This window comes from Erythrolamprus reginae, chromosome 8 (genome assembly GCF_031021105.1).
Source record: "Erythrolamprus reginae isolate rEryReg1 chromosome 8, rEryReg1.hap1, whole genome shotgun sequence".
NCBI classification, from domain to species: Eukaryota; Metazoa; Chordata; class Lepidosauria; order Squamata; family Dipsadidae; genus Erythrolamprus; species Erythrolamprus reginae.
Genome location: NC_091957.1, coordinates 14,676,863 through 14,691,586, shown reverse-complemented (window position 1 = coordinate 14,691,586; position 14,724 = coordinate 14,676,863). Strand labels below are relative to the sequence as shown.

At 49.0% G+C, this 14,724-nt stretch overlaps 1 protein-coding gene across 1 annotated transcript in view; it reads left to right on the top strand.

Annotated features, from left to right (window-relative positions):
- Positions 1-1,112: 1,112 nt before the first annotated feature.
- Positions 1,113-14,724, top strand: part of VAV2 (vav guanine nucleotide exchange factor 2) — a 109,879-nt gene continuing 96,267 nt past the window's right edge. Inside the window, 1 exon segment of the mRNA XM_070758951.1 lies at positions 1,113-1,717. Within this exon segment, the coding sequence (XP_070615052.1) occupies positions 1,475-1,717 (243 nt within the window). The 5' untranslated portion in view covers positions 1,113-1,474.

Here is a 14,724-nt window from a genome sequence, read left to right as displayed (position 1 = left end):
CGTCGACCACTGTGCCCTCCCAAAGGCGGGAGATTGGGGTGCGGGTTGATGGAGCTGAGTCCCGTCCCGCCGGATGATCGAAGCTGCCCGGCGGGCTCCTCCACTGGCTGGATGCCACATGCCCCTCATCCCCGGGGCCGAGCCACCGGCCTACAGCCGACGACTGCTGGGTGGCCTTGCGGATAGCTGCCCTGGCTGCTGACCCCCACCCCACATCCGGTGTATAAGACACACCCATTTTTTGACGCACCTTTTTGAGGTAAAAAAGCACGTCTTATACACCGAAAAATACGGTACATTGTTTTAATGGCTAAAAGCGGTTCCAAGCAAGCCAGCTGGGGGATTTTGGGCCAAAGCCCCTCCTCTCTCTTCACCCTCCCCCCCTCCCCCCGTTGGGTTCTGGGGAAATTGTGAGAAGTGCCTTGGAAAGGTTTGCCCCGTTGTTTGAAAAAGAATAAAAACGGGACACAAATAAATAAAAACAATCCAAATGCTGGCTGGGGAATTCTGGGAGTTGAAGTCCAAATATCTTCAAGTTGCCAAGGTGGGGAACACTGACTTATTTGACATCTACTGATGCGGTCGCTCTTAAAGTGTGTGTGTGGGGGGGGGCTTCGCAGGGAGCGCAAATGTCCCTGCCGGAGTGACAGGACGCCCCCCCAAACTTTGGGAAACTTCCCGACGCGTCTGAAGAGCCTTTCGACCTCAAAGGGTCGCCGCCGCCTTCCTGGGTCCTCCGGCCGCCGTTCCCACCGGCGCTGCTTTCTTCAGAAGCCCCTGACCGGCGCCTCCAAAGCCGCCCCTCACCAAGGCCCCAGGCGGGGCTTCTCACAGAAGCAGCCGGAGCTCCGGTCGGAGAACCGGCGGGCAGAGCAACGCCAACCCAGGCGGCCTCGTCTTCGGGCTCCAGAGCCCCGGGGAACAACCGAGGGGTCGGGTGCGTCCTCGCCGGCCGGAGACGTCCCCGGCCGCCCCGCTGCTCGCCCTCGCTGGGCCTCAGACTCCGTAGCCGGCCGCCCCCGCTGGCAAGGCGCGCGCTCCGGAGAGCTTGGGCGGAGCCGCCCCCGCCGCCCCTCGCCCGCCCCGCCGCTCTCCGCCAGCCAGCCGGCCAAGCAGCCGGGAGGCGCCGCGGCCTCGCCCTCCACGCCGACGGCCGGCTCGCAGGGAGGGGCGGGCTGGCGGGAGGGACGGAGGCGGAGGGACCCACCGCGCCGCCTCTTCACAGCAGAGCAGCCCAGGCCCGGCTCGGCGGCTGGGAGCGCAGGCGGCCCGGCGGGGCTCTTTGTTCGCCGTTCGGGTGGCGCGGCTGGAGGCCGGAGCTGGAGAGAACCGCGGCCGGCGGGCATGAAGGGGCGTCGGGGCGCCGTCTCCCGCTCGGGCGCCGTCTCCCCGCAGCGCCCTCCGCAGTGAGCCCGGGCGTGGGACTCCTGCTGCCGCTCCTGGTCCGGCCCATGGCGGCGGCCCCCGGGCGGGGATGGCGGGGCCGGCGGGCGTAGGCGGCCCCCCGGGCGCCATGGCGGAGTGGCGGCAGTGCGGGCGCTGGCTGATCGACTGCAAGGTGCTGCCGGCCAACCACCGCGTGGTCGGGCCCTCGGCCGTGGTCTTCGAGCTGGCGCAGGCGCTGCGGGACGGCGTGCTGCTCTGCCAGCTGCTGCACAACCTCTCGCCCGGCTCCGTCGACCTCAAGGACATCAACTTCCGTCCGCAGATGTCGCAGGTAGGGCGCCCGGCCTCCCCCCCCCATGCGGGCCGAACCAGAGGAGCGCCGGGAACTGCGGCCTCTGCGCGCCTGCCGAGGGTCTCCCGGGCTGCCACTCGCCCGTCCGCACCGCAGTCCCGGGCTCTGCCCGAGGCGGGACTTGGTCCCTCGGGGAGGCGCAGCGGGCGGCTCCTCCTCGGGCGGCTGTTTCGAAGTCGGGACCCGAATGAGCCGGCTTCGTCCGCCGCTCTCCCCGCAGGGCCCGCGAGTGGCCGGACGGCGGCTGCCTCTGCTGCCCAGCCGAGCGGACATCGGGCCTTGCGGCGGGGGATGTGTGTGTGTGTGTGCCTGCTGCTGCCTTCGGGCCTTTGCGGAGCCCCGACTGTTTCCCCGAGGGGGACTCCGGCTGATGGGCTGTGGAGTCCCGGCGGAGAGGAGGCTACCATCCGAGGGATGGAGGCGCGGCTCCCCAGAGCCCAAATGGGAACCTCCCGGGAGGGGGAGAGGGAAGCCGATTTTGCAGCGGGGAGAGGGAAGCCGGATCTTGCCCGAGAGGAGGGGGCGGGGAAGGGCCCTGGGGCCTCGGGGAGACTCCGGGGTGGGTAGGTGGTCTCTGCTGCAGGCCTGGCCAGCGGGAAGCAAAGGTCCTCATCCTATGGTTTCAAAGATAATGATAATAATAATAATAATAATAATAATAATAATAATAATAATAATATCATCCTCCGGGACTACACGAATCCCCACAGTGTTGGCCTTCTCCGGGTCCCGTCGACAAAACAATGTCATCTGGTGGGACCCAGGGGAAGAGCCTTCTCTGTGGCGGCCCCGACCCTCTGGAATCAACTCCCCCCCCCCCCGAAATTAGGACTGCCCCCACCCTCCTTGCCTTTTGCAAACTCCTCAAACCCCACCTCTGCCGTCAGGCATAGGGAAATTGATTCCCCTGGGCTCTTTCCACTTTATATATGGTCTGCAGGAGATGTATGATTGTTTTTATGTTAAGGGTTTTAAACTGTTTTTTATATATTCGATTTGTACTGTTTTTTTCTTGTTGTGAGCCGCTCTGAGTCCTCGGAGAGGGGCGGCATAAAAATCTAATTAATAATAATAATAATAATAATATAATAATAATAATAATAATAATAATAATAATAATAATTTATTAGGCTTGTATGCCGCCCCTCTCCGGAGTCTCCGAGATAAATCCCGCCATTCATTCACTTGGCTTTTGAAGTGAATCTAATGGCTGGAAATGACCTTCAGCCGGGCAGAAAGGAAGGCAGGGAGTCTCCACTCTCTCCTCTTCTAAATCTGCCCCTGCGTTTGGGGAAGAACCGGCCTTTCCTGGAAGTGTGGCGGCTTCTTGCCTAGGGAGGCACTTTGAGGACCCCTGCAGCCTCCAAGTGGGGTGCTACTGACCCAGCGCTTGGTCTTGAGGAGTCCAGTTATCCACGGGCTGCCTGTCCACGTTGCTCTCCATGCATGTCTGTGGGTTAAAGGCTCCCGTTTGCACCTCTCGTGGTCAGCAAGCAAGGAAAACCCCGGAGAGGCTATTCAGGGAAGGAAAGAAATGAAAGCCGTGGTCGGCTTTCCCCCCCTGAGCTGCCTGGAGACAGCCAAGCCTTGAGAGAGACTGTCTGAAAGCAGAACTCGCACTCTAGACCAGGTGGTCCAAGCAGAGGAGGGACTAAACAAAAAGCTGCCCGTCATCTGAGTCTGCAGGCTGAAAGAAGCCAGCTGGGAGGATGGGAGTCATTGCTGGCTGCTCCCCTGCCAGTTATTATTATTTTATTATTATTATTATTAGATTTGTATGCCGCCCGTCTCCGTAGACTCGGGGCGGCTCACAGCAATGATAAAAACAATATACAATGACAAATCTAATAGTTAGAATCTAAAATAACAATAATACATTTAAAAAAGTCTAAAAAACAAGAAACCCCAATATATAAAAAACATACATACAGTCATATCATCCACAAAAAAAACCTGGTCCGGTGCCAGGAAGGGCTTGACCTAGAGCCGTGTTTCCCAACCTTGGCAACTTGAAGATATCTAGACTTCAACTCCCAGAATTCCCCAGCCAGCGAATGCTGGCTGGGGAATTCTGGGAGTTGAAGTCCAGATATCTTCAAGTTGCCAAGGTTGGGAAACACTGACCTAGAGAGTCAGGGATGGTGAGTGAGTTCGCAGTCGGATCTTCTTGGCAACAGCTGATGGACTCTGCCTGGTTTGTGTGGTGGTGTCCTATTTGAGCAAGCCTTGCCGATGGACAGCTGCCTTGCAGCCAAAGGTGGGATGGCAGCCCTGGCCAGGTGGAATGGAAGGATGGAGTTGCTGCCTCAGCGCTTCTCATGCATCAGTTGCCTTGAAGCTCTTCACAGGCGCCATCCTTGGTCAGTTCTGTGGCAGTCTCCCACGCACACACTCACTCCCATCAAAGAGGGGGTCGTATTTTAGTTTAGTTTTAGTTTGTTTAGTTTTATTGGATTTATATGCCGCCCCTCTCCGAAAACTCGGGGCGGCTAACAACAATCATAAACAATGTACAATAAAATCCAATACTAAAAGCAAATTAAAACCCCTTAATATATAAAAACCAAACATACATACAAGCATACCATATATACAGTTGTGACGGCCTAGGGGGAGAAAAAGTCTTAATTCCCCCATGCCTGGCGGCAGAGGTGGGTTTTAAGTCACTTACGAAAGGCAAGGAGGGTGGGGGCAATTCTAATCTCTGGGGGGAGTTGGTTCCAGAGGGCCGGGGCTGCCACAGAGAAGGCTCTTCCCCTGGGTCCCGCCAAGTGGCATTGTTTAGTTGACGGGACCCGGAGAAGACCCACTCTGTGGGACCTAACTGGCCGCTGGGATTCGTGCGGTAGAAGGCTGTCCCTGAGATAATCTGGTCCGGTGCCATGAAGGGCTTTATAGGTCAGAACCAACACTTTGAATTGTGACCGGAAACTGATCGGCAACCAATGCAGACTGCGGAGTGGTTGTGTGACATGGACATATTTAGGGAAGCCCATGATTGCTCTCGCAGCTGCATTCTGCATGATCTGAAGTTTCCGAACACTTTTAAAGAAAGTGAGGGGGGAGGGGATGGAGAAGGACACTCCCAAGACTTTCAGCTTTAAAATAACCCGCCCTAAACTGGAATGACTCCAGGATGAAAGTTTTAAGCATTAACTTCATTAGGCTGACAACAAGAGTTAATAGCATTTTCCCTAGAAATTAAAGATGGGGACATCAAAGAAATTGCGGTGGGTGTTTAGACCGGTCCCCTATGCCCTTCTTCAACCCCAAGGGAGGATGCCCGGCAGCCTTGGGCTTTCTGCTCAAAAACCTTACCACTCAGTTCACTGGCAAGGCTCACCTTCTTGGCCATCAGGTCTGGTAAAACTGCTGGGTTCTCAGCCACCAAAATGGTGAAATCTGGCTGACGTCTCCTTTTTTCCTCTCTGTGGGAGGCTTCAGTTTTTCTCGGCCTCCGTGGACCCCCCCAGACCTGGGAATTGGCCCTGGTGCTTCCAAAAGGGGTGTGAAGCTCTTTGGTCTTCTCACAGTTAACTTATCCTGCTGCCCACGAGGGTTCCCCAAATCATAAAAATGCCTGTGTGTGTGTGTGTGCATAAATGTCCGAGAAAACAGCCCTGCCAATGGAAGAACTTCCCCCTTTGCAACCGACTGGGGGTCCCAAGATGTCCTGGAAGCATTTGGGTCCCTTTCCTTCTCCCCAAGGGTGGCTGCTACTTGCATGGGGAGCTTCTGTCTCATTTCCCAGGCTGATTTATCTATCTATCTAACTATCTATCGATCTATCGATCTATCTATCTATCTATCTATCTATCTATCTATCTATCTATCTATCTATCTATCTATCTATCTATCATAGAAACATAGAAGTCTGACGGCAGAAAAAGACCTCATGGTCCATCTAGTCTGCCCTTATACTATTTTCTGTATTTTATCTTAGGATGGATATATGTTTATCCCAGGCATGTTTAAATTCAGTTACTGTGGATTTATCTACCACGTCTGCTGGAAGTTTGTTCCAAGGATCTACTACTCTTTCAGTAAAATAATATTTTCTCATGTTGCTTTTGATCTTTCCCCCAACTAACTTCAGATTGTGACCCCTTGTTCTTGTGTTCACTTTCCTATTAAAAACACTTCCCTCCTGGACCTTATTTAACCCTTTAATATATTTAAATGTTTCGATCATGTCCCCCTATCTATCTATCTATCTATCTATCTATCTATCTATCTATCTATCTATCTATATTTTATTGATTGATTGATTGATTGATTGGATTTGTATGCTGCCCCTCTCCGTGGACTCGGGGCGGCTAACAACAGTGATAAAAAACAGCATGTAACAATCCAATACTAAAACAACTAAAAAAAACCTTATTATAAAACCAAACATACATACAAACATACCCTGCATAAACTGTAGAGGCCTAGCGGGAAAGAATATCTTAGTTCCCCCATGCCTGACGGCAGAGGTGGGCTTTAAGGAGCTTACGAAAGTCGAGGAGGGTGGGGGCAATTCTAATCTCTGGGGGGGAGTTGGTTCCAGAGGGCCGGGGCCGCCACAGAGAAGGCTCTTCCCCTGGGTCGCGCCAAACGACATTGTTTAGTTGACGGGACATGGAGAAGGCCCACTCTGTGGGACCTAACTGGTTGCTGGGATTCGTGCGGCAGAAGGCGGTCCTTGAGATAATCTGGTCCGGTGCATCCTCACCCTCCTTTTTAGCTATGGCACTTGGCTGGGTGAGTGTCCGTCTGTGTGTGTCCCTGTCCATCCATCCTCCCATCCGAGAACAGCCCCTGCCCTTTCTGTGCCACCTGTCAAAAATGGTGTAGGGTCTGCTTGGGGGCGGGTTGGACTAGATGACCTACAGGATCCCTTCCAACTCTGTTAATCTGTATGTGCGCACCCTTTTTGGCCTGGTCCCTTGACTGATGCCTGCGGTGAGCGAGAGCTTTTGCTGTTGTGGGCAGCCATGGAAGCCTTTGCATGAGTGCCAATACTTTTCTCTGTGTGTGTGTGTGTGTGTTTGTGCATGTAGATGCCTTTGAACTCCTTGTAGGTTGGGGAGTGGGGCGAGTCATTGATGTTGCAGGTCACAATATTGAAATTTGGAGCGAAATGCTAAATTTTAATAGCGCCACCTCCTTGCCTTTTCTCCTTTCAGTTAAGCCTGAACATTTAGTTTAGTTTAGTTTAGTTAGATTTGTATGCCGCCCCTCTCCGAAGACTCGGGGCGGCTAACAACAATAAAAAAAAATGTAACAAATCTAATATTAAAAAGTAATCTAAAAAACCCCAATTTAAGAGATCAATCATACCAACAAGCATACCATGTGCAAATTCTATAAGCCTAGGGGGAAGGGAGAAAAGACGACAGAGGTGGGTTTTAAGGAGCTTGCGAAAGGCAAGGGGGGTGGGGGCAACTCTGATATCTGGGGGAAGCTGGTTCCAGAGGGTCGGGGCCGCCACAGAGAAGGCTCTTCTCCTGGGTCCCGCCAAATGACATTGTTTAGTCGACGGGATTTAATGCATAATGAAAGTGCGTGTGGAGCAATTTCCGCCCCCCTTGCCCTTCTCTGGCTGGAAGTAGTCATGAGGACAACCCCTTGTGCTCTGGGAACTGAGCCCCCCAGGAGGGAAGGGGCTGGTCAAGAGATTTTTCCCTTCCTGCTGGGGATTAAGCCGGGAAGGTGGCTGTATTCGTGGCCCCCTGGCTGGCCTGGCCTGCCAGCCAGCTGCTGCCCTGGTTAAAACCTCATCAATAAAGAATGGCCTTTGATCCTTTGTCCTGCTACTGGGCTCCCAGCCCCCAACCTGACTGGCTGTCCTTATCCCCACAGGGGGGAGGGGCAGCGGCGAACAAAGTCCCGGAGGCTGCCCTCAAAGCGAATGGACCTCCGTCTTTGGCCCGGAAGCTCCTCTTGGACTCCAAATTCTCCTTGTCATTTGGCAGCCGGCTTGGGCTCTGTGCCTGCTGGAGGCTCACAGACCGGCCTTTCTTCTCTCTTTGGCCGGACTCGGAGAGGAGGGTGACCCAAAGGGGAGAGCTCACCCAGCCCACTCTCCGAAAGGTGTGACTCCAGAAGAGAAGGATTTAGGGGTAGTGATTTCTGACAGTCTCAAAATGGGTGAGCAGTGTGGTCGGGCGGTAGGAAAAGCAAGTAGGATGCTTGGCTGCATAGCTAGAGGTATAACAAGCAGGAAGAGGGAGATTGTGATCCCCTTATATAGAGCGCTGGTGAGACCACATTTGGAGTACTGTGTTCAGTTCTGGAGACCTCACCTACAAAAAGATATTGACAAAATTGAACGGGTCCCAAGACGGGCTACAAGAATGGTGGAAGGTCTTAAGTATAAAACGTATCAGGAAAGACTTAATGAACTCAGTCTGTATAGTCTGGAGGACAGAAGGAAAAGGGGGGACATGATCGAAACATTTAAATATGTTAAAGGGTTAAATAAGGTTCAGGAGGGAAGTGTTTTTAATAGGAAAGTGAACACAAGAACAAGGGGACACAATCTGAAGTTAGTTGGGGGAAAGATCAAAGGCAACATGAGAAAATATTATTTTACTGAAAGAGTAGTAGATCCTTGGAACAAACTTCCAGCAGACGTGGTTGGTAAATCCACAGTAACTGAATTTAAACATGCCTGGGATAAACATATATCCATTGTAAGATAAAATACAGGAAATAGTATAAGGGCAGACTAGATGGACCACGAGGTCTTTTTCTGCCGTCAGTCTTCTATGTTTCTATGTTTCTATCCCTGCATTTATAAATTTAAAACCTTGACAAAAATCCACCTATTTTATGTGTGCCAGGCTCTGACACCAAAAGAGAAGCGAGTGCTAGAAGAACTACAGATGCCTTGGAGAAAGACGGTGGAATGCCTGGGTTTTGAACCAATTTGACAAGATTAGAGTTATCCTAGAAGTCTTCTTTAAACCTTCATTCGCTTGTTTCTGCCCTGCCAATTATGTGCGTAGGCATTCTTCCCTCTCCTCCTAACTCCTCCCTCCTCTTCCTCCACCCCCTCCATCTTCTCTTTGTTGAAGTTTACATTTGACCGTCACATTCTCACTATGCTGGCCGGGGCATTGCGCACAACCCCTCCTCCATCCTGTTGGTTGGCTGGAAAGGTAGCCTCCAGAGAGCTTTGCAGAGAAGGGGCAGCTACACACCAGGCTGTTCCCCTGTTCCAAAATGGGCTAGTTTTGCATTCACAGTATTTGAAACACATGGCAGGGGTGCCACTAAGGCTCATAGCCTCGTCGGCACCTTCTGCGTGTTGCTAAAATTTAATTTAATTTATTAGACTTGTAGGCCGTCCCTCTCCCCAGACTCGGGGCGGCTCACAACAATAATAAAACAATGTACAATGTGACAGATCTAATGTTTAAAAGGAAACACATTAAAAAGCCAACATTTAAAAACCATGCAACACAAGCATACTATGCATAAAATTATATAAGCCTGGGGGAGATGTCTCAATTCCCCCATGCCTGGCGATATAGGTGGGTCTTAAGCAATTTACGAAAGACAAGGAGGGTGAAGGCAGTTCTAATTTCTGGGGGGAGTTAGATTAGATTAGATTTATTGGATTTATATGCCGCCCCTCTCCGCAGACTCGGGGCGGCTCACAACAATGGTAAAAAACAGTATATAGTAACAAATCTAATATTTAGCAAATCTAAATTACAGTTTTAGGTTAAAAAATCCAAAAAAGAAGCACCAATATATAAAAACAAACACAAAACCATACACAAAAACTACATGGGTAAAGGGGGAGATGTTTCAATTCCCCCATACCTGACGGCAGAGTTGATTCCAGAGGGTCGGGGCCGCCACAGAGAAGGCTCTTCCCCTGGGGCCCACCAGATGACATTGTTTAGTCGACGGGACCCGGAGAAGGCCAACTCTGTGGGACCTTATCGGCCTCTGGGATTCGTGCGGCAGAAGATGCTCCCGGAGGTATTCTGAGTGTTCTGAGAGAAACAGTGGAGGCCAACATCCTGTGGTGCCTTTGGCCTCCTAGGAGGGGAGATTGTAGTTCAGTGTGTAAGAGGAGGAAATGATAATTAGCAGGCATTCATGAGCGACATAAATAAATTCAGCTACAGTATTTATTTATTTATTTATTTATTTATTTATTAGATTTGTATGCCGCCCCTCTCCGTAGACTCGGGGCGGCTCACAATACAATAAAAACAATTCCTGAGAAAATCTAATAATTTACAATTTAAAATTTAAAATAGTTAAAAAAAACCCATTTTTAAGCAGACATACCTACAAACATACCATACATAAATTATATAGGCCCGGGGGAGATATCTCAGTTCCCCCATGCCTGACGACAAAGGTGGGTTTTAAGGAGTTTGCGAAAGGCAAAGAGGGTAGGGGCAGTTCTAATCTCTGGGGGGAGCTGGTTCCAGAGAGTCGGGGCCGCCACAGAGAAGGCTCTTCCCCTGGGGCCCGCCAACCGACATTGTTTAGTTGACGGGACTCAGAGAAGGCCCACTCTGTGGGACCTAATCGGTCGCTGGGATTCGTGCAGCAGAAGGCGGTTGTTGTGATACCAAGGAAAAGACGGAGGCTGCAAGGGCCGGGAACCGACAGGCGATCGTGTTGTGTGAAGGAGGAGATAAACGCTTGCCTGCAGGGGAAGAATTATGAATGAACTAGGAGGGTTCCATTTGGGGCTTCTGGGGTGCTTTGGAAAAGCAATAATTCACACATTAGGAATTTCACATTGCAGTGGATATAGTGATCACACAAGGATTGAATTCCAGTTTTGGAAACCTTTATAAAATGCTCTGAAAAAATGGACACGATGGATGGATGGGAATGAGAGGAAGGAGGACAGAAAAACAATTTATGAATGAAAAGGAGTGGGGACTTTCTGATGGGGGAAGAAAGTCCAGCCTGTGGACTACAGATGCATAAATAAGTGTCTTGTCTAAGCATAAATCTGTACTTGCATTTATATGCAGGGCATGTGTGCATATTGAAAAGCATTGAATGGACTGCTGATTGCGGAATGTCAGATTAACAGAGTTGGAAGGGACCTTGTAGGTCATTTAGTCTGACCCCCGCTACACCATTTCTGGCATGTGGCAGCCCAGTCTCTTCTTGAAAGCCTCCAGTGATGGAGCTCCCACAACTTCCAAAGGCAACTTCTGTTCCTTGAGTTGATTGTTTTCACCGTAAGAAAATGTCTCTTTATTTCTGTTCTGTCGGGCTCTCTGGTAGAATCTTCCCAAAAATTCACAGGTACAAATTTCAGACACACACACGTTTGAAAATTCAAAACAATGTTCTTTATAATGAAAAGTCACTTAAACCAAGCCCTCTTTTGGTATAGCAAAGAGCACTGGTCTCCAAATAAACTGGTAATTTGTACAAGTCCCTTATCAGTTCTGTGATACTTAGATTGCAGCTGTGAGGCAATTCACAGTCCTTCTTCTTTCACAAAGTGAAACACACTTTGCTCTGGTTTAGTTTCAAAGCGAAGAAAAATCAGCACACAAAAAGTCAAAGTCAGTAAAGTAGTCATGAAACACAAGGATCAGATAATCCTCCACAATGGCCAAACCTACAGGCTGCTATTTATAGCAGCTTCACTAATGACCACAGCCCCACCCAACCACAGGTGGCCTCATTTTCTTTGATAATAATCTCTCAGTTGTTGTTACCTATGCATCGCTCTCTGCATGCGTGGCTATATCATTAACTCCTGTTCTGAATCCAAGGAGGAGCTAGATAATTGATCTCCTTCTGAGCTGTCTGCCACACTCTCCTCCTTCCTGTCACTCATGTCTTCTTGGTCAGAGGAGCCTTCATCAGCAGATTCCACCGGGGGCAAAACTGGCCTGCAGCATGTGGATGTCTCCCCCACATCCACAGTCCTTGGGGCAGGAGCTGGGCCAGAACTAACCACAACAATTTCCAGGTTGAATCTCTCCTTGTTCAGTTTCCATCCGTTGTTCCTTGTCTGGCCTTCAAGCGCCTTGGATACCCCCCTCCTCTCTGTGGCAACCCCTCAAATATTGGCACATGTGTGCACATGGTGCGTTTGCTAGCTTGAGATTTGGCTGCTGCGCATACGCAGCAATTGAAATCTCATTCGAGCATCATTGCATGAGTGAGATTTGGGCAGAAACCGCTGGTTTTTTGCTCTTGGGCATACACGAAAGCAAAAAAGTGGCAATTTTCACCCAAATCTCACTTGCACACACGAGATTTGGGTGATTTCACCCTATGTCTTTGCTTCTGCACATGCACAGAAGCAAAAAAATGCCGAAAATTACCGATATCTCGCCGGTTGCACCCGTGCATGGCTCCAGACTTACCAGAGCTGCGCACCTGGGCGCACTGGCTACTGCCCACCACTGATGTTTGTATTTTACATAGAAGACATAAATGTCAACTGCCCTGTTGACTTTTGTAGTTATGCGACCTAATGGTATGGTGTCTATGTCAGGTACAGTGTTCCCTCGATTTCCGCGGGGGATGCGTTCCGAGACCGCCCGTGAAAGTCGAATTTCTGCGAAGTAGAGATGCGGAAGTAAATACACCATTTTTGGCTATGGACAGTATCACAAGCCTTCCCTTGACACTTTAAACCCCTAAATTACCATTTCCCATTCCCTTAGCAACCATTTACTCACCATTATTACTATAAGACACTTAGTGATCCTGATATTTATAAACATAATTATTTATTAACAATAATTATTTTTGTTGTTATTTATTTGCAAAAATTATTAGTTTGGCGATGACATATGACGTCATTGGGTGGGAAAAACCATGGTATAGGAAAAAACCCGCAAAGTATTTTTTTATTAATTTTTTTGAAAAACCGTGGTATAGGCTATTCGCGAAGTTCGAACCCGCGAAAATCGAGGGAACACTGTATATCTGTTCTATTCCCGAGCTTTCGGAGTGAAACCTCATTGGTTCTGCCCTCTCGATACAATAGGAGGCACTTTTCCCCACGGCTGGAAGATCTACCCTAGGTTTAAAAAAAAAAATGTTTTATTGATACACTTTTTAAAGCCGCCCCGAGTCTTTGGAGAGGGGTGGCATACAAATATAATAAATTATTATTAATTATTATTATTATTATTATTATTATTATTATTATTATTAACACTGTATATCTGTTCTATTCCCGAGCTTTCGGAGTGAAACCATTGACTAAACCCCACTATTTTAAGCTTTAAAATCACACTTTTTATTGGGAAACACAGCATTAAGCAGAAGGCAGCGTGTTAAGTGTTCAGGGGAGTGGCCTATGGGGTGAGCCCCATGCTTCTCTCCCCCACCCCATCCCTTGGGATGGAGGATTTAAGCCGTCCAGCAAAATCTGGGGATTTGTGGCAAATCTGCAACTGGCCCTGAATTCAATATAGGCCTGGCAGTGGGGATTGTCGAGGTCAAAATTGTAACAAAGCCATTCAGTGAAATTCATTAAAATTATTTTATCCACGAGGCTCCTTATTGGTTCTGCCCCCTCGATACAATAGGAGGCACTTTTCCCCACGATGGGAAGATCTACCCTAGGTTTTTTTTAAAAAAAAATGTTTTATTGATACACTTTTTAAAGCCGCCCCGAGTCTTTGGAGAGGGGCAGCATACAAATGTAATAAATTATTATTATTAATTATTATTGCTATTAAAACATAAAAAGATCCATATCTATCTGAACAGCACACTTAATTTTAAATAGAGATGCAACAACAATAATAATTATAATAAACATATCCATATTAATCACAAAGTAATAATCCGATTAGAAAAGCCTCATTGTTAATGTTGCTCCCCCTGGGGCAGCTGTGGATTAGAGAATGGGTACTGATAAAAAATAAAAGAATATTAGCAATCAGAGGACGTGATTTACAACCGGATTGGCATGTATTCCTGTGGGAAGGAAAGGATAAAACACACAAATATTTCCCTAGACACCAGGTGAAAGATTTGAAGTCTGGAGGAAAATTAAATGAACTTTTTACATAAAAATTCCGAGATGAGTTTCAACTATGGAAGCAACGGTCTACCCAAATGTTATAGACCTGAACAAGGTAATAACCTATAATGAACTGCGGCTAGACAAACGAGGACATTAAAAATCAAGTCAGGAACTGCAAACACAGGGAATTAAAATAGACTGGTGGCTTTACTTACAAGATACAAACAAAATATAAAACGCTCTCTACATGGGGCTACCTTTGAAAAGTGTTTGGAAACTTCAGATCATGCAGAATGCAGCTGCGAGAGCAATTATGGGCTTTCCCAAATATGCCCATGTTACACCAACACTCCGCAGTCTGCATTGGTTGCCGATCAGTTTCCGGTCACAATTCAAAGTGTTGGTTATGACCTATAAAGCCCTTCATGGCATCGGACAAGATTACCTCAGGGACCGCCTTCTGCTGCACGAATCCCAGCGACCAGTTAGGTCCCACAGAGTGGGTCTTCTCCAGGTCCCGTCAACTAAACAAGGTCGCTTGGCGGGGCCCAGGGGAAGAGCCTTCTCTGTGGTGGCCCCGGCCCTCTGGAACCAACTCCCTCCCAGAGATTAGAATTGCCCCCACCCTCCTTGCCTTTCGTAAGCTGCTTAAAACCCACCTCTGCCGCCAGGCATGGGGGAATTGAGATACGCTTTCCCCCCTAGGGCTTTACAATTTTATGCATGGTATGTCTGTATGTATGATTGGTTTTTAAAAAAAATAATAATGGGTTTTTAACTGTTTTTAGTATTGGATTATTGTTATATGCTGTTTTATTACTGCTGTTAGCCGCCCCGTGTCTGCGGAGAGGGGCGGCATACAGATCCAATAAATAATAAAAATAATAACAAAAAGGATTCGAAACAGTCTGGCTTTCAAAAGAAGCCACAAGAAATTGACCAATGTTTGGGAGACGCCCAGGTGTAGACCCTGCAGGTATGGCAAAGAGGAACAGGCCCCTTTCATCCCTGG